Source organism: Sarcophilus harrisii, chromosome 4 (genome assembly GCF_902635505.1).
Source record: "Sarcophilus harrisii chromosome 4, mSarHar1.11, whole genome shotgun sequence".
Classification (NCBI taxonomy): Eukaryota; Metazoa; Chordata; class Mammalia; order Dasyuromorphia; family Dasyuridae; genus Sarcophilus; species Sarcophilus harrisii.
This window is the reverse complement of record NC_045429.1, coordinates 17140074-17159116: the sequence shown is the minus strand read 5'-3', so window position 1 is coordinate 17159116 and position 19043 is coordinate 17140074. Positions and strand designations below refer to the sequence as shown.

At 40.5% G+C, this 19043-nt stretch overlaps 1 protein-coding gene across 2 annotated transcripts in view; it reads left to right on the top strand.

The window, feature by feature from the left end:
* Positions 1–19043, top strand: part of FGGY (FGGY carbohydrate kinase domain containing) — a 499331-nt gene that overhangs the window by 413025 nt on the left and 67263 nt on the right. For both annotated transcript variants that reach the window (XM_023501686.2, XM_003767302.4), the window contains exon 14: positions 956–1050. In XM_023501686.2, coding sequence (XP_023357454.1) covers positions 956–1050 — 95 coding nt within the window. The remainder of the gene's footprint in view (positions 1–955; positions 1051–19043) is intronic.

The window sequence follows — 19043 nt, the reverse complement described above, 5'->3', positions numbered from 1 at the left end:
TTCCTGACTCCAAACCCAAGGCTCTATCCACTAAGCCCCCAGTTGCCCCTACATGGCATTGTAGAGTTTAAGGAATAGCTGGTACACTGGTGTGACTGGTGTGTAAAGCTGGGAAACTGAGGCACCCTCTCACGCTTACAATGCCTTCCTTCTCTTCTGTGTTGTAGAATCTAAGCTCAGTTCATGTCTCTTTCCTCCCGTTCCTCTCTTCCTGATTGTTCCTGTTTCCAACTCAGAGGCCATTGAGTCTAACAGCATTATTGTGCTGATCAGTCAACTGAGGCAGGATGGACTTAAGTGACTTGCCCAGGGATATGTAGCTAGGACATGGTGAGGTCAGATTGGGACCCATTTCTCAGCGGCACAAAGTCCGATGGCCTCTCCACAGAAGTTATCATTTTTGTTTTGTTTTGTTTTGATTTTTGTTTTATTTTTGTCTGATCATTTTTGAATCTCTAGCACCTAGGCAAGTGTTCAGTAAACAGTAAGAGCTCAACTGAAGAGCTGATATTGAATTGAATTGATCAGATTTCATCGTGGTGCAGTTTTAGAAAAAGAAAAACTGGGTTAGGGTTAGAGGAATTTGGTACAAGTCCTGCTTTGGCTGCAAACTGCTCATCTTTTTGGGGCCTCAGTTTCCACATCTGTAATGAAGGGGTTGGACAAGAGAGCATCTGAGGATTGAGGTTCCTTTTCCAGGCTAATTTTCCTAATCTGTAAAATGGGTTTGTTGGGTGGGAGGCTTCGGGCTCTGCCAGCTTCAGTCTCAGATGAGCCAGGGATGCTGAGCCAGCAGCTCCGCTGGGTGCTCCTTGCGCTCTCAGCATCCCCAGGATCCCGGCAGAGGAAGGATGGGCTGAGACCTGGTTGCTGCCTGGAGCTGGGGCCAGGGAGGGTGGGGGTGGGGTGCTCCCTCCTGCTTCTCCCTCACCAGGCTGTTCCCTGTCCTACACAGGCTTGCCCGTGGTCCTGTCCCAGGAGGTGGAGTCTGTCTTGGTGGGGGCTGCGATCCTGGGAGCCTGTGCCTCTGGGGACTTCCCTTCCGTCCAGGTACGTGCCTGGCCCCGGGCCTGCCTCTGCTCTGCTGGCGGCTGCCGTTGTGCGCTCGGAGACCCCGCCAAGGGCTGGCACTAAGTGGGATCACGGCCCACAGTGGGGGTGGGAGGGGTGGGGGGGCAGCCATCCTGCCCCTCATGGGAGGGGGGTGGGCTGCTGGCCTGGGACCTCTCTCCAGCCTCTACTCACACGTGCACAAATGCAGAGACAGACACACACAGGCACACATATACACAAATGCACAAAAACACACAGTGCACAAATGCACACACTCAGAGACACAAATTCATACACAAAAACATACAGACACACTCACACCCATGTACTCAATTACACAGTCACACTCATACACAGATACTCATAGACACACAGACATCCCCCCCCCCCACACACACACACACACTCACTCTTCCATGTTTTGTATTTTCAGCTCTCTCTTTGAAATGGTTTCTTGCCAAAGTTCCTCCAGATTATTGTTGTTATGGATTGTGATGGTCGGTGAGGGTCTGGGAAAGGGAAAGTGGGGATGGTGGGGATGGTGAGGGGGTGGGGGGAGGAGAGCTGGATCAGCTGGGGGCCCATGTGGAGCAAGAGGAAAAGTCAGGGTTCAAAGTAAGCTATTTGCTCATTGGGTGACCCTCTGAAGCTCAGTCTGATCCCTCTAAATACTACCAGAGAGCTTTCCTCATTGGATTGGTGTGAAGAAGAAGACGTTCTGTAAGCCTGAAAATACTCTAGAAATGGGGAGTTCTGGTTATTTAAATTATGACATTTATATACACACGTGTATGGCATTTATTCACACACATATGTGTATATATATATATATATATATATCTGTATAAAGCCCCAATGCCAATATATACATACATATGTATATAGTTACATACACACACACACACACATAATCTCTCCATCCATCTCCATCATCTATCTAATCATAAGTGCATCTCGCTCTCCTTCCTCCCCCAACTCTTGCTCTTGCTCTGTCTCCCATGCACAAACATTGCCAGGATTGCCAATTGGATGGATGCTGTTTGATCAGCAGGGACACTATTGTTGAAGTCTTCCTCTTTATTGGTGCTCCTAAAGGACCAAGGGATGTTCCACAGGTGGAAGAGAACCGACCAGGGAGGGAGAGCGAAACAAGGGACAGAGACAGCTCTCAACCCTGGGACAAACAACAAAGAGAAATAAAAGAAGGGAAAGAGAGGGAGGAAAGGAGGGAGGGAAGGGCAGGAAAAGAAGAGGAGGGAGAAGGGAGGAGAAGGAAGAGGGAAGAGGAGGAAAAAGAGGAAAGAATTGAAATAAGGAAAAAAGGAAGAAAGGAAAGAGAAGAAATGAAGGACAACAAAGAGAAGAAGAGAAAGAAAAAAGAAGAGAGATAGAAAGAAGCAAGGAAGGAAGAAAGAAAGTGAAAGAGAGAGAAATAGAGAAAGGGAAAAGAAGAGAAGAAAAAAGAGAAGAGAAGAAAAGAAAGAAAATTCATATGCACACATACATAGAAAAGGGGGGAGTCCTCTAAACCTGTGGCTTTTTACTCTTCTTGACTCCTGAATGTCTTTTGTCTTCTACACAGATTTCTTCCTCTAGCTCCAAATTCCCTGCTCATCCTTCCAGTGATCTGCCCCCCCCCCCATTACAGGGGTTCTGCTGCCATCAGCTTTCTCCTGTGCCTGCTTGCTTGTTAATGCTATAAGCATTTCTGTCTGGAGCTACGAGGTCTTGGTCTTAAACGATTAGAGAATACATTTGGTTTCCTGATTGAATTTTCTGAGCCCCTTATCCATTTCCGCATCTACCACATGAGAGGAGGGCACCGAGTCGGGGTGAGCCACTGGTGGCTTAAGGAAAGATTTATTTTTAAATTTGATCCGAGGCCTTCCATTCATGATTGTTATTGGCCACATATGTATTAACATCCTGGGCTTTCTTTTCCTAAGAAACCCATGAAGGAAAGTCTCTAGTTCTGGATGTAATCTGTAACAAAGGTCTGTTTCTAACTCAGTTTGCAGAATGGTAACCTCAGTGCAGATAGCAACATGTCTTCCCAATGCCTAAAGTAACTAACTCACCCTGTGAAAGATCCCTGAAGTTTCTCCTTCCCACAGATTTCTCCTCCAGAGTATGTGAATTTACCCCAAATGCCTTTTATTGTTGCCTCATCCATTCCTATGAGTTAGTTCAAGCATCCCACTGCCCTCTTTAAAGAAATGGGTTCCGCTTTTCAGAATCAACATTTAAGTTGGAATCAGTCTATTAATGAGCATTAATTGGTAAATGGAAGGTACTGGGGAAACAAAATGTCCTTGGTTTCAACATTCTGGGGATCCTAGGAGACATTGGGAATGGGAGCATGAAATATCCCATGTACACGGGTAATTATACACATCACAGAGTAGTTATAAGGGATTTCTTAAACCAGCTAGTCCTCCCAGTAGCTTAAAACCTCCCTAAGATTTTCAGGACATTTCAAACATCCTAGAAATGATCTATTTGGATGCTGGAGTTCTTTTTGTTGTTTTTCAGTTGGGTCCAACTTTTCATGACCCCATTTGGGTTTTTTGGTAAAGATACTGAAGTCGTTTGCTTTTTCTTTTTCCAGTTTATTTTATAGGTGAGAAAACTGAGACAGACAGGACTAAGTAACTTGCCCAGGATCACACAGCTAGTATTTAAAGTCAAATTTAAATGTGAGTCCTTCTGACTCCAGGCTTAGCACTCCATTTACTATGCCATCTAGCTGCTCATTTATCCATTATCAGTTTCTGCACTGAACACCTAGTTGGTACTTCATAAAAACATCTTGAATGATTAGTAATGCAGACTGGGCTTGAAGATCCCAAGTGAGAGATCATTACTCCTTGCAGGTAATAAGAAATAACATGAAAAAGAAGGAAGGAAGGAAAGAAGGAAGGAAAGAAGGAAGGAAGGAAGGAAGGAAGGAAGGAAGGAAGGAAGGAAGGAAGGAAGGAAGAAGGGAAGGAAGGAGGAGGAGGGAGGAAGGAAGGAAGGAAGGAAGGGAGGGAGGAAGGAAGAAGAGGAAGGAAGGAAGGAAGGAAGGAAGAGAGGGAGGGAGGGAGGAAGGAAGGAAGGAAGGAAGGAGGGAGGAAGGAAAGAAGGAAGGAAGGAAGGAAGGAGGGAGGAAAGAAGGAAGGAAGGAAGGAAGGAAGGAAGGAAGGGGAGGAAAGAAGGAAGGAAGGAAGGAAGGAAGGAAGGGAGGAAGGAAGGAAGGAAGAAAGGAAAGAAGGAAGGAAAGAAGGAAGGGAGGAAGGAAGGGAGGAAGGAAGGAAAGAAGGAAGGAAAGAAGGGAGGGAGGAGGGAGGGAAGGGGGAAGGAGGGAAGGAGGGAAGGGGGAAGAAAGAAGTGAGGGAGGGAAGAAAAGAAAAAAGGAGGGAAGGAGTGAGGCAAAGAAAGGAAATAGGGAAATATATAGAAACATAAGTTTAAATATGAATATAGAAATACAAAAATAGGGAAAATACAAAGTATTACAGTAAACCTTTCCACAGAAACTAACATTATCTTACCAAAAGGCTTTTTCATAGATTCAATGTGCATTGAGTACCACAAATGTGTGGGTTGGGAAGGTCATCCATGGAAACCTATTAGCCTCTTGGAGAGTCGGTAGTATGACTGAGTCCATAAGATTAAATAAAAGCAAAAGACAGGTCAGCAGGCCATAATTTAATCAGAAATCTACTGTGATTGGGAAGAATGCCCAGAAAACTCTGAAAAAATTAAACAGTTGAATTCAGATTCTTGGAATGCATGGAGCTAACATTAAAAAGTCTGTGAATGAGTCTTTGGTTGGAGAAGTTCAACAAGGCATCTCCAAGTATGTGGCTGAAGAAAAAATAAAGAATGGCTTCATTATTGCCCTAGCCCAAGGAAGGTAGCTCTGGATGCTATAAAGTAGAAATCACACTTAAGGATGTATTTAGGCTGCCCCTCCCTCCACCAGGATTTGAAAGCTGACTGGGAAATCCAACAGCTCCCAAGATAATTCAGATATAAATCGGTACTTCAAAAAAGAAGTTCTAACAGGTTCATAGACTTAAAACTTGATCTCATCTTAATCAGAGTCATCTGATGTAGCTTTCCCTCCTCACTCATTTCATAATTGAAGAAACTGAGATCCAGAGAAGCTAAGCTCATTGGCTCAAGGTTGCGCTGATCCTAAGTTTGAGATGAGATTTGAAGCCAGAACTTCTATCTCCCAATTCATTGTACTAAGTTTCCTGAATATTGGGCTATATCAAATAAGGTGAAATTGGATGGGGGAGAGAATTTTAATATCTTACACTTGGAATTAATATATATGTATATACATATAAAAATATACACATATACATATATTTTACAACTATACCATGGGAAAGATGTGGCTGGATTGCCGTTTGTCTGAAAAATAAATCTGGAGGTTTTAGTGGTCTGCAGACTCAATATGAAGCAGTAGTGCAATATGGCAGACACAAAAACTAATACAAAGCTTTCTTCACTTTAAGGAAATGACAGTGGTCATTCTCTATTTGATGTCATCCTCTATTTGATGTGCCTTGAATTATTGTGTTCAGTTCTTGGCACCAAATTTTAAGAAAGATGTTGACAAGCTGGAAAGCTTCCAGAATGAGGCAAAAAAATGGCACAGGAACTTAAAATCCCTCATAATAATTAATTGAAGAATCTAGGGAACTATAGCTTAAGTAAGTAAGTATAAGGAGAATGTAGTGGGTGTCTTCAGTCCTTTCAAGAACTGTCCAGTGAAAGGGACATCGCACATTTTGTACTTGACCCATCAGAAGCAAGAAAAATGGGTAGAAATTTCAGAGAGACAAATATAGACTTGCTGTCAGAAAGAAATTTTCTGCCAGGAGAGTTATCCCAAAGTGGAATGGGCCACTGCTTTTATTTATTTATTTTTTATTTAATAGCCTTTTATTTACAGGTCATATGTATGGGTAACTTTACAGCATTAACAATTCCCAAACCTCTTGTTCCAATTTTTCACCTCTTACCCCCAAACCCCTCCCCCAGATGGTAGGATGACCAGTAGATATTTAATATATTAAAATATAAATTAGATACACAATAAGTACACATGACCAAACCGTTATTTTGCTGTACAAAAAGAATCAGACTCTGAAATATTGTACAATTAGCTTGTGAAGGAAATCAAAAATGCAGGTGTGCATAAATATAGGGATTGGGAATTCAATGTAATGGTTTTTAGTCATCTCCCAGAGTTCTTTCTCTGGGCGTAGCTGGTTCAGTTCATTACTGCTCCATTGGAAATGATTTGGTTGATCTCGTTGCTGAGGATGGCCAGGCCCATCAGAACTGGTCATCATATAGTATTGTTGTTGAAGTATATAATGATCTCCTGGTCCTGCTCATTTCACTCAGCATTAGTTCGTGTAAGTCTCTCCAGGCCTTTCTGAAATCATCCTGTGGGTCATTTCTTATAGAACAATAATATTCCATAATATTCATATACCACAATTTATTCAGCCATTCTCCAACTGATGGGCATCCACTCAATTTCCAGTTTGTAGCCACTACAAAGAGGGCTGCCATAAACATTCGTGCACATACATGGACCACTGCTTTTGGTGGTAGGCTCTCCCTTGTCATAACTTTTTCAATCAGAGGCTGACTCAACATTTGTCAGGGATTCTTGTTTAAGCATAGGTTGGACTGAAATTTTCAGTCCTGTCTTACTCTGAAATTCTGTGTAATTCCTCCGTATTTATTCTAGATCCATCTGCGTGTTTGGATTTTTTTGTTTGGTTATTTTTTGCTGTTTTTTTGAGCAGAGAATATCAATGGCTAAACATTATCATTAATTAATGGAATTTCCAAAGGAAGGCAAATGTGATACCTTTCTTCCTTCCATTTCAGTTGCTGTAGCCATAGGCTATAGTCACAGATGAAGAGTTTTTAATGTGTGAGCTCAATAGCAATACCTGATGATCTCTGTACAAAGTAACAGATTTTTCTGATGAACCAAAAGGAAGCAACCCCTTTTCATGAATAGGAATTGTCCTGGAGAAGTTTGAAGCTTGTGGTTTGGGAGATTTGGAGGCAAGACAACCCAAGACTATCCTGTGAAGTTGATCTTTTAAGACATGAGAAAGACATAGAGAAGGGGATTTTTCTTTCCTTCCTTCTGTCTGCCATCTAGAAATGAAGCTACTCTATGAGAGGTAGATACCCTGTCCTGCAGTGATAGTTTAGGAGAGTTTGGAGGGACCAGGGACACACACACCTCAGAGAGACAGGGCTACAGAGTATTAATCTGTAGACTTGAGAGAGCTAGCCTTGACCATCAAGCATTAAGGTTTGAAGAAGAATAGACCATAGGAGCCCAGATGAACAAATAGTCAGACAGCCATACTGAGCTTGCGGTACGAGGAGGACCTTTATAAAGACATTCTTCAGAAAGACAGGGTATCTAGGTCCCAAAGTTCATGTGATGTGATTGGACTTGGCCCTATGTGTGTCTCCTACTTGTGAGCCTCTTGACGATTATCTTGTTCTCACTCCTTCAGAAGGGGTTAGTGAGATAGTACAACCCTGGCTGATCAGTGGAATATTTTGTAATGGTTGTTTCTCTGCCATCTTTGTAAAGAGATAATTGGGTCTACTGGTTGTTAATGAGAAGCACGCTAGTAGACACTCATCAGTCATAACCCAACTTGATATACCCTTTGAACCTTTCATAGTAGTTACAGTCCTGGGGACTGAACAGACGAACCTATAAGTGGTAATTTGGGGGAGAGGTTCCCATATTGGGCACCGTGCAATTATTGAAGAATGGGTAGAATGTGTTTGTGTCATATAAAAGTAGGTGATGACCAGGATATTAGAAACCTGCAGGTAAAAATCTCTAACTCAGACTTTTCAGTCTTCCTGCTCATTTCCTGCTGTAAAATTTTGTTGGAAATGATCGCTCCCAGGATGTCAGGCTTCTGTGTTTGAAACTGTCCAACATCAAAGCCAGGAAAGGGTTAGTAGTAGTTATCAGGGATATTGAGCCACAGTACTCAATCCAACTGCCTCCATGGGTCCTGAGAGGAGCAATCTGCAAATATCAAATCAGATAGAGCAAATGGATTAATTCCTTAGTCCATCGTCCAGTGTTTCCAGGCCAACCAGTTAAAGTTAGAGGCTGAATAAAGCAAGTTATTAAATTAGTTTTATCTGTTCCATCTCTTTTTTTTTTAGTCCAGAAGGTCAACAAGAAGGGTTGGGAAAGAAGATGGCCAAAGAGAAGGATGTATTTTCTTGGAAATGTTATTTATTGGATGAGCCAAACAAGAGGAGGAAATAAAATAGCTGCTCCCTGTCCAGAAAGGGCATCTTCTTCCCTCATCTCATTAAAAATTGAAAGCACTCTTGTTTTTAAGTAGGTTAAATTAGTAATTAAGTGCTATATAATCAACTTGTGTAAACACGATGCTGGAGAAGAAGGCCAAATTAATCATTTGGTTGGCTTGTTTTTTTACCCTATTAATGCACCTTTTACCAAAGCCCTTCCTGTGGTACCAGGATATGCTGTTTTCTTCCTCTATTTCAAAAGAAGAATGGATGGACATTGCTCATCTGATGGATCACAATGGGCTAAAATTGGATAAGTTAATTGTGCAGCAGAATTAGACAGGTTCAAACACTGTGGAGAAGCTCAGAGTGCTTTTCCCTAAGACAGATTCTTTTCATCCTATAGTTTCTTTAGCCTAAGAAACAGGCAGGAATCTTGGTCAAGGATTTGGGGGTATCCACTTATCTCCTCCATACTTTCGTTTCTGACTAATGAGATACTTCTATCCTTTTGGAAAGTAGTTTTCTCTTTCCTTAAATTTTCCTTCAGTTCCTCAGTTTTCATTTTACTTATATCTGTACCCTCAAAGAAAGTAACACCCTTGAAGGCAAGGACCATGTCTTTGTTATATTCCCATAACCCCGAGTGTTTAACATAAATAAGCACATATGGAGTTTATGAATGAATTGGGGGAAAACATTTATTTAGTACTTTCTTGTATAACATCATTGAAAATAGGGATTTTTCATTCTTGGTATCCCTACTCCATAATGTATTCCTTACACATAGTAGATGCTTAATAAATGTATATTCATTATTTAGTACGTACCAGGTAATGTACAAAACATTGGAGATAGAATTACAAAAAGCAAAACAATTCCCATCCTTTGGGTTCTTACATTTAGAGATAGCTAAATTGTACAGTGTAATACTGGCCCTGAAGTGCAGAAGTCCAGAGTTCAAATCCCTTCTCAAACACTTAATAGCTGGGTGATGCTGAACAAGTCATTGAAGTTCTCTTTCAATTTCCTTATCTGTAAAATGGGGATAATAACAACTTCTCAAGGTTGTTGTGAGGATAAAATGAGATAATGTTCTGCCAACCTTAAAGTACCATAGAAAAGCTACTTGCTGTTGTTGCTGTTGCGGTCGTGGCTGTGGTTGTTGTTAAAATAGCACCATTGGCCACCAGATTGTGTTTGATATCAACTACATCATCACTCTGGAGTTGCACCCAGGATACTCCCTGGCTCTTAAGCTTCCTTGGGAATATGGTCTTCCTAAACTAGGTGGTAAGCTCCTAAAGGGAAGGGATTGTCTTTCCTCTTATTTGTATCCCAGTGTTTAGCACAGTGCCTGGAACATGGTAGGTGCTTGATCTCTATGTTCATCATGTTGCATAAGGGATAGTAGTGGCCAGAGAAGAATATTTTAGTCTGGGAAATCATAGTGTTAGTTGGGTGGTTCTTTTAGCTAGTTTCATAGTATTCTTTCTGTAACTACTATTCTTTCTTTAACAACTACAACTTTCTAAAACTATAACAAGTATAACTATACTGATAAAGCTTGCTTGTCTCTCACCTCACTACTCTTTATTAAGTGTTTATTAGCTGTCTCCAATCAGATGTCCTGTAGGCATCTCAAACTCAATATAATCAAAATGGAGCTCTTCTTTCCTGGACATTCACTGCTCTCCCTAACTTCCCTGCTACTCTTCATGGGTTCACATACTCTCAATACATGTATTTGAAGCCAGGGTGCTCAACTCTCCCTCATAACTCTTTTAATGAGTCGACAAGTCTTGATTTGAACTCCTTTGCATTTTTCACATCCATTGCTTTCTCTCCTATGGTAAAGCCTTTCAAACTTGTTTTGGTAGAATTGGGCAGATCCAGATGTGTTGTATTTGATTACAATTTAGTGATGTCATTTTGGTCTTCTTCAAACATAGGCAGCAACCAACCAACCAACCAACCTTTCTCTCCATTCATATGACCATCACCCTAATCCAGTTCTTTGTTTTCAATCTCATCTCTCCTCATGGCTTCCAAAATCACTTTTCTAAATGATAATTCTATCCATATCTTAGAATCCTTAGTTTCCTTCAAGACTCAGCTTATGTACTGCATTACCATTGCCAATATCCCCAGCTGTTAATGTTCTCTCTCTTCCTCTTCTCCGTTGTGCATTGGTTTATTTTGACTTTCACTAGTCCACTCAGGAGTAAATGATTTCAGAAGACTGGATGTTAGCAAGAGAAAATACATCAGAGAAAATCCAGTCAAACTTTCTCATTTTACAAAGACTCAAAAAGAAGAAGGAAAATGTTTCAGAAAAGGATTTGAATTTGCATATGGATGTGGACACATAGGAATTTGCCCCAAGATGTGCTTAATGAACCCTTATTGTTAATAGTAACTGGGAAAGAATCATAGTTAGATGCTAGAATTATGGGGCTGTCCCTAATACCCTCCCAAGCCACTTGATCCTAACCCACAGTCTTCAAAATGTCCCCTCCATATATCAGGGGTGCCTTTGTCACCTTTACTCTTGACTTGGCAGAAAAGTAAATGGATTTCTGAAAAGTCACCACAATCTCAAACTCCTTGAAACTGGTTCATGTAGAGCCCTGGAAGAGATAACTTCTTCCACACACTCAGACTTTCAGAGCAGGAAGGGGACTTAGAAACTTTTAGACCCAACAAAGAAGAGCCTCTTCAGCATAACAAGTGTTCCTTCAGCTTTCACAAACCTGTTTCCTTCCAAGGTAATGCATTCTACTCACTTAGCTGATTGTTAGGGAAATAACCTGATTTCCAGTCTGGATCTTTTCAGCAATTTCCACCTCTCTCTGCCTGCCAAGAAGATCCATATTGATCCTCTTTATCTGACTCCTTGAAAACTTGGAATCAGAATTCATGATTCTACTTCAAGTGTTCCTTTCTCTAGGCTAAATGCCCTCAGTTGCCAATAGATAGAAAGGGTTATATGATTGTGAGTTTGTTTTATTTTTGTCATACAAGGCATAAACTGTTTCCCTTTCATTTTTACTATCCAGTAAAGAGACCAGTTTCAGGTTTTGACAGTCAGAGAAGTGTTGCTCTTGATCCTGAGCTTGGGATTGCCTAAGGGTTGCTGAGTAGCCAGACAGCAGGAAAGAACCAAAGGGAAACACCCTTTAAGTATGAGGGGTAACAGATGTCACCTTGTATCAGGTATCAGTAAATAGCCTAGTGAAGGTGACATATGGCCATGTCCTCTATGCAGACATCCCACTGTCACTGATAAGCTTCCCAGTGGATCTGTCCACCTGCCATTCCCCCACAAGGACACTCACTGGTGCATTTTCCATGTGGGCAAATATGCACCTGTAATACAATCCGTAAGGGGAAGTCTGCTCTGCTAGCATCTCTTCCAATTCCACTTTATTTTTTCCTTTAAAGAAAATTGAATGTTCACACAGTGTACTGGGCTGGTAGCCCTGGAAACTCTAGTACTTGATATAGCATCCCAGCAAGTACAGAGAGTTTCCTAACTTGGCTGGAATCCTTAGTTTTCAGATTTCATAGCATTATAGCTTTAAAACCAGAAGAGACCTTAGAAGCTATGGAGTCCAACCCCCTCATTTTACAGGAAACTGAGGAAGAAAGAATAAATGAATTGCCCAAGCAATAGGCATGTGATCATAAATTGAGAGTTGGAGATAAATTTAAAGGTCAAGTCCAAACCTTCGCTCTCCTTTTACAGATAAGTAAACTGAAACATAAAAAGTTTAAATGATTTTTCCAAGATCACATAGCCAGTAAGTGACTTAAGGAGGATTTGAAATCAGAACTTCCAACTTCAAGTTTAAAGAACCTCTGCACTCTACCAAGCTAAGCTGTGAAAAGGGAGACGAGATTCATCTTACCTTTCTAAAAATGCTATACATGTCAGTAAGGAGTTTTATGTCATGGGCACTGACTCCCCTTGACAATTGGCGGAAGATGAAAGGCAGCTCCAAAAGTCTTCAAGCCATAAGTACTAGATCCATCAATCAATCTGAGCAGAGTGACTTGGAAAGAATGGCTCCCTAACTCAGAGGCAGCCATTGACATCACTGTGGGTACACCCTTTTGTGGATAAAATTCCAAGTCATTAAGCTTCCAAGTATGTGCCTGGGTTGGCCGGTAACTTTCCTCATTCCTATATCATAGAATCATAAGTTCTAGCACTGTGAACCTCAAATGTGGCATAAAACACTTTGCAAACTTCAAAGTGCTATATACATTATAGATAAGAGTAGTAGTAATAGTAGTAGTAGTGGTAGAAATAGTAGTAGTACTAGTAGTAGTAGTAGCAGCAGCAGAAGCAGCAGCAGTAGTAGTAGCAATAGTAGTAACGTTAATAGTAGTAGTAGTAGTAGTAATAGTGATAGTAGCAATAGTAGTAGTAATAGTAGTAGTAGTAGTAGTAGTAGTAGTAGTAGCAGTCATAGCGGTAGTAGTAATAATAGTAGTTGTAGTAGTAGTAATAGTGATAGTAGTCATAATAATACTAGTAATAACAGTATTAGTAGTAATTAGTAGTAATGATAATAATAGTAGGAGTAGTGCTTGTAGTGGTGGTAGTAGTAATACTAGTTCTAGTATTAGTACTACTAGTGGTAATTGTAGTGATAGTAGTGGTGATATTGGTAGTAATAGTGGTATTAGCAGTAACAGTACTGGTAGTGGTAATAATAGGGATAGCAATAGTAGTAGTTGTATAGTAATAGTAGGAGTAGCAGTAGTAGTAGTAGTGGCAGTAATAGTAACAGTAGTAGGAGTAGTACTACTAGTAGTAGAGCAGTAGCTATAGCGATGGCAGTGATGACAGTAGTAGTAATAATTAAAATTTCTTAAACCTACATAATCAGCAGAACCATCAGTCAAGCAGTGATTTGCACACTAAGAATTTAACAATTAGCTCTCACAGGCTGATTAGAACTTAGAACTCCTATAACCCAATCCTCCATTTTGCAGAGGGGAAATTGTGTCTTACAAAAGTATAATGACTTGCCTAGAGTGATATTGATGGCAAGTGATCTGGTTCTCATTTCCCTCTGACTTTAAGTTGCCCAAATCAGATATTCAAGGGTAATGGCTAATGGGCTTTTACTAGCATGTGAAGATGTGCCTAACTTAAGGAGATAAACTGAGATAACAAAGATGGCGAAAGAAACTTTAGAGAGAAGCCATGGGTCAGAGTTAAGGTGAAGTGAGAGGGAGGGAGCAGAAGAAGTAGAAGCATATGAGGTGGTGATCAGAAAGAAGAATCTCTTAGTTTGGAAAGACAAATCCTGGTGTGGTGGAGAAAACACTAGGTTTGGCCATAGAAAACCTGGCTTTGAATTTTCAAACTGATATTTAATATTTTGAAATTCTTGGACAACTCATTTAAACTCTGGGGGCCTCAGTTTCCTCATTTGTAAAATGAGAAGTTGTCTCCATTGCATTTCCATGCCCAGTACCATGGATAACTCAGAATCCAGGGGTTCAAATGAATAATGTTATTAATGAAAACATAACCCCCAAGGAAAAAAATCCTTAAAGTAATAATTTTTAAAAGCATTTATTTCAGAAAGGTGAAAATATGTAAAAGCTATTGGTTAAGAGATTAAAATCACCGAGCAAGGAAGTTCCCTGGGTTCCTAGGAGCTCTTCTCATAATTCTAAAAACCAGTTTCTATCCTTTTTGTCCAAAGTACCTTCATGTGATTCCCAATCCAAATCATGTGGTTTCCATTCGCTCCAGAAAAAGATTAACAAACTTCCCCCTCTCCATTGCTTCTTGTTTCACATCAATCTGGAATGGTGATTTGGACGTATGAGCATGAATTCAAGATTCACCAATTCCACTAGTCTTCTGGACCCAAACAGGTTAAGCCAGATGAATGCAAAGATTCCCTTTCAGTTCAAAACTTATGATCCTTGATTCTAGGCTGTCTCCTAGGTTCTTTGATATTCCACCCTGTTCTTTTGTTATGGCAAGCATTTTCTATGTCGTAGACATCATGGAATAAGAGAGAGAGAGCACTATATTCGGAGTAATGAAAACATGGTATGTGAACATGGACCAATCATGTCCCTTATTTGAATCCCAGTTTCTTTATGTGTCGAACAAATGTAGTAATACCTGTAGCACCTGTCTCATGGGGTTATTGCAAGACACAGATCAAATAATGTATGTAAAGCATTTTCTAAACTTTCAAGTCCTATATAAATGTCAGTAATCATCATCATCATGATTATCATCATCATGCCATAACATCACTGATAGCGCTCAGAGAGAAATGTGTCCAAGACATCTTGCTATCCTGTTATTAATCTTTTGTTTAATTTACTATGGACTCTACTATTGTACCAGTAGATAAAATATATATTTTTTAATTCAATAATAGTATTACTATTTAAGCTTATCTTCTGGAGGCTAAAAGCATCCTCAGTAACTCCAGTAACAAGAGTTATTAAAGGTCTGAAATGTAGGTACCTCATCTTGTTCTCCCATGATTTTGATTCCTCCTGATAATCTCTATTTTAGAAGCTACTGACTTCTCAGTTTGGAAATTATAAGGATCAATATGGAAGCATCTATTTAAAAATGGGAAACTTAAGTTTTAATTAATTGATTGGATGAGGGGGCAACAGTTAAATCTGGAATCGTGATCGGTTCTGGACCAGTTTACTGGTTGAGATATTGAGGCTATTTTGAGATCTGTATGTGTATGTATGGGTGCCCATTTGTCACAGCAGTTCCTGAAACTGCTGGTGTATGTTTAGCCACTAGGTCATGTCTTACTTGGCATTCAGATGCTGCTAAACTTTGCGGCCATGATGTTGAGTTGCCTAGCTTCTACCGTTTCCTTATGTACTCTATATTGATCACTAAGCTTGGACTCTTCCAATTCTTCTGTAATTTTAGCAGTCATTCCCCAGCCCTCCAGAATCACCATAAACCTCCTCCCTTTCCATAAACAAACATCCATGACTGAACTCTTCCTGTGGTGTTTCCTTGCTGATATATTGTTGGCCAAATTCATGCAAATATCTCCCGCCAAGAGCCTTTTGGTTCCTTCTTGGATCTTCTCCTGTCCTCAGAAGCTAAACTACTTGCAATTATTTTCAATAAATACAATCTTGTGTACCTGTTATCAGCCTTTTTTACTGTGTTGGGAGCAAGGTTTGCTTGTTCCAAAAGCATTTCTGTAAATTTTAGCAAGTTGGTCATAAGTTCTGAAAATATCAGGCAATCTTCCCTTTGGAAGAGGAAGCTTCACAGTTCCATGTTACAATGCTTTAGAGTGACAGGCCTAAGTGTGCTTTCCTAGCATCCCTCACAGCTCCCTATGATCTCTAGTATGAACACCAAAGGCTTTCTTTGCCATTCAAAGCCCTTCGTTGCCCAGCCCCCTTCTCCCCCTCTAGACTTTGCTCCCCAACACATCCTCTTCCATCCAGAGGCCAGCTGGCTGATCTGCAAAGGAGACTCTTCTTGTCTTGGCTCCCAGTATTTTCTCTGTCCATCCCCCATACTTGGAAGCCTCTCCTTCTCCACTTTTCTTAGTGACTTCCCTGGCTTTCTTTAAGTCGCAACCAAAATCCCTTCTTTTACTGCAAGTTTTCTCCAACTCTCCTCATTCTAGTGCCTTCTTCTGTGGCTTATTTCCTATTCACCCTGTATATAACTTGCTTTGTATATGTATTGTTTTCCTTGTTAGACTGTAAGCTTCTGGAGGGCAGGAACTGTCTTTTTCCTCTTTTTTTGTATTCCTGACACAAACTGGTCATTTCATGACTTTATTGATTAATTGATATTAATATATTTCATTTTTCAGCATGTTTTCTGGTTCCCATCCAACACTGTAAGATCTATTAGGCTAGAAGCCTCTTTGTATCTCCTCTTAGCACAATGCTGTGTACATTAGAGATTCTTACTGAATGATTGTTAAAGAAATGAATGAATTACGTAATATTATGTATTTCTTGAGCACGTACCATGTGATCAACATTCTGCTAAGTGCTAAAAAAAAAAAAAAAGGAGGAAGGGTAAAGAAGAATTAAGATATATTCCCTGTTCCAGGAGAATAATGAGTCTGTGTGAATACATGTGCACCCATGTGTATATATAGATCCATATCCATATCCATAATATATATTCTATTTATGGTATAATTAGAGAATCAAAACTCTGAGTACTACTCTATTTAATGGGAGTTAAGAGAAGGAAGTTACCATAATGGGTTAGGGCAGTGAGGAAAATAATCTGAGTCTGTCTTTGAAGAGAGTGTCTGGTTGGAATCGGCTAAGTTGGGCCAAAGGCATTACAAGTGGGGAAGTTGGATGAGCTGAATCACAGAGGCAGGAGTCCACATTGTGTATGTCAGGGATAAAAAGGATGTTGGTTTAATGAGAAGGAAATGTCCCTCTTGGGTAATGGTGGGATAGCCATTGAATAAGGAACAGGAGGTTAAATGAGGAGGAAGGCCATCTCTTGCTAGTCTGCAGAACTGTGAGTTTCGTTGGGCATCTTTAAAACTAGAAGATTTATTTGGCTTGTGTCTTTAGGATAAAATGACTGACTATATTCTTTTTTGGAAAGAAAAAAGAATAGATTGGTATCCCCATAAAAAATAACACTAAGTGCTTCTTAGATGTCACCAATAATGCCTTGTTGTTTAGAAAGAAAACAGCCTGACCCACTCTGTAGATTAATTCAGTCTGGGAACAATAATAAATGTTTTATGACTTATCTTCCATGTTTATGAGGGTAGACTGAAATAGAAGGTATAAAATATACTCAAAAAGGGACCTTAACAAGAGAGAGATGGCAGTCACTGTGCAGTGTACTTCTGTGAAGGATGAACCAAAGTTTAGTTTGAGAACGTTAGGCTCTCACCCGCAGTCACTGTATGGAGAATTATTTAGACCTTTCTACTCTAGGAAAACATGGACATTTGTCTTCACACACCAAACATCAGCCCCATTTGGATCTCAGTCACCTTCCTCTCAGGTGAGGATTAAATATGGGGATAATGGATGAAGGATAAATTGTGAGTGAGAGTTCCACTGAGGCATAAATGGCCATTTCAGTTGACAGGGACTCTAACTGGAAGGAAATGCTAAACTGGAAATCTGGATGTTCATCCTTCATGTCTTGGAGATAATGGATGGCGCTAAAGAGAAAGTTATGGGCAGCCTTGAAGCCAACCAGAAGGCAAATATGGCCATGATCTGGCGATGGGGACATGCTGGCTGAGGGAGAGAGTACAGGAGGTACCTGTCCCCATCCCTAAGGAGTTTATGTTCTCCTCTCCTCCACTCCCCAAACCAAGCTGAACCATGTTCTCTCCCTCCCCAAATTGCTGTCATTTTCCTGACCCAGTAGCCGTATGATTGTTATTGTTTGGCCTTCGTTCTCAACGAGGACCAATGACATCAAAAAGCCATGTCTCAACTTGCAGATGAACTGGATTTAAGAGGGGCAGAACTCTACAAAGTTAACAGCTTCACTTCAAGTATATTTATTTTTTTAATTGAATATTCTTTCTCCCTAACAAAATGAATATCGTGCTTTTGAGACAGGGATTGTTTTGTTTTTGTCTCTAGAATCTAGCACAGTCCATGCATGGCTAGTTGGATTGAGCTTTTTTGCATTTACTAATAAACTGGGCTTATGATAAATAAGATGGTGATGGCCGCACCCACCTAGACACAGGACTCGTGGCCCCCAAAGCCTTTTATAATTTCTTTGACGGTGTCTGCTTGTCTAGATAATGGACGACGCTATAGGGAAGCTGAAGTCTCAGGCCCCTGCGCCTTCCACGTGCTATGGAACTAGTAATCCCAGCAAGTGATTCTCAAAGACTAATTTTTCCACCAGGACATTTGAACCCTTGCTCTGCCAACATAACAGATCAGACTGTTCTGTGAGGAGTGACTGTGAGAACAGGCTAAAATACCCTCTCCCCGCCCCATACTTTTTTTGGGGTAAACATTTCAAAGGGCATTCCTGATTACTGTGGGGATTTCATGCTAACTATTGGGATTAGTGAGGTTCACCTTCCTGGATCCTGAGTGCCCTTCACACACACACACACACACACACACACACACACACACACACACCAGTGTTTTCCCATTGCCCTACAAAATAGCCAAAGATTCACAAAGTCCTTTAATTTTTGAGATAACATTTTAGTAGCTAGAAAGGTGTGTTCCATTTCTTTAAAAAAAAAATCCTGGGCCACTGCCCTATAGGAAACCTAAAGTAAAATAATGTAGGAACCTGGAAAGAACCTCAAAAATCATCTGAGCATTTTGTTGAAACTGAAATAGAATCCCCCAGATGGGGGATTTTCAGGTAGGCTCACAGGGAAACTTTGCTTAAGCTGAGTTCCTTACTCAATTGGATGACGTTATTAGAACGGAGAACTAAATGCAAACATGCAAAGGGTCCCTTCACGGAGATGAACTTACATTAAGACTCCTTATTGATTGGAATTGAGAGGCTAAGCCTGGCTCCTGATAGTTGGATGACTAGTTCAGGAGAATGGAAATGTATCATAAGAGCTGTCCCCACCCTTTTGGTTTATAGGATGGAGCTGCGAAATAACCAGTCCTTCCCCCATTTTCTATCCATGTAGTTG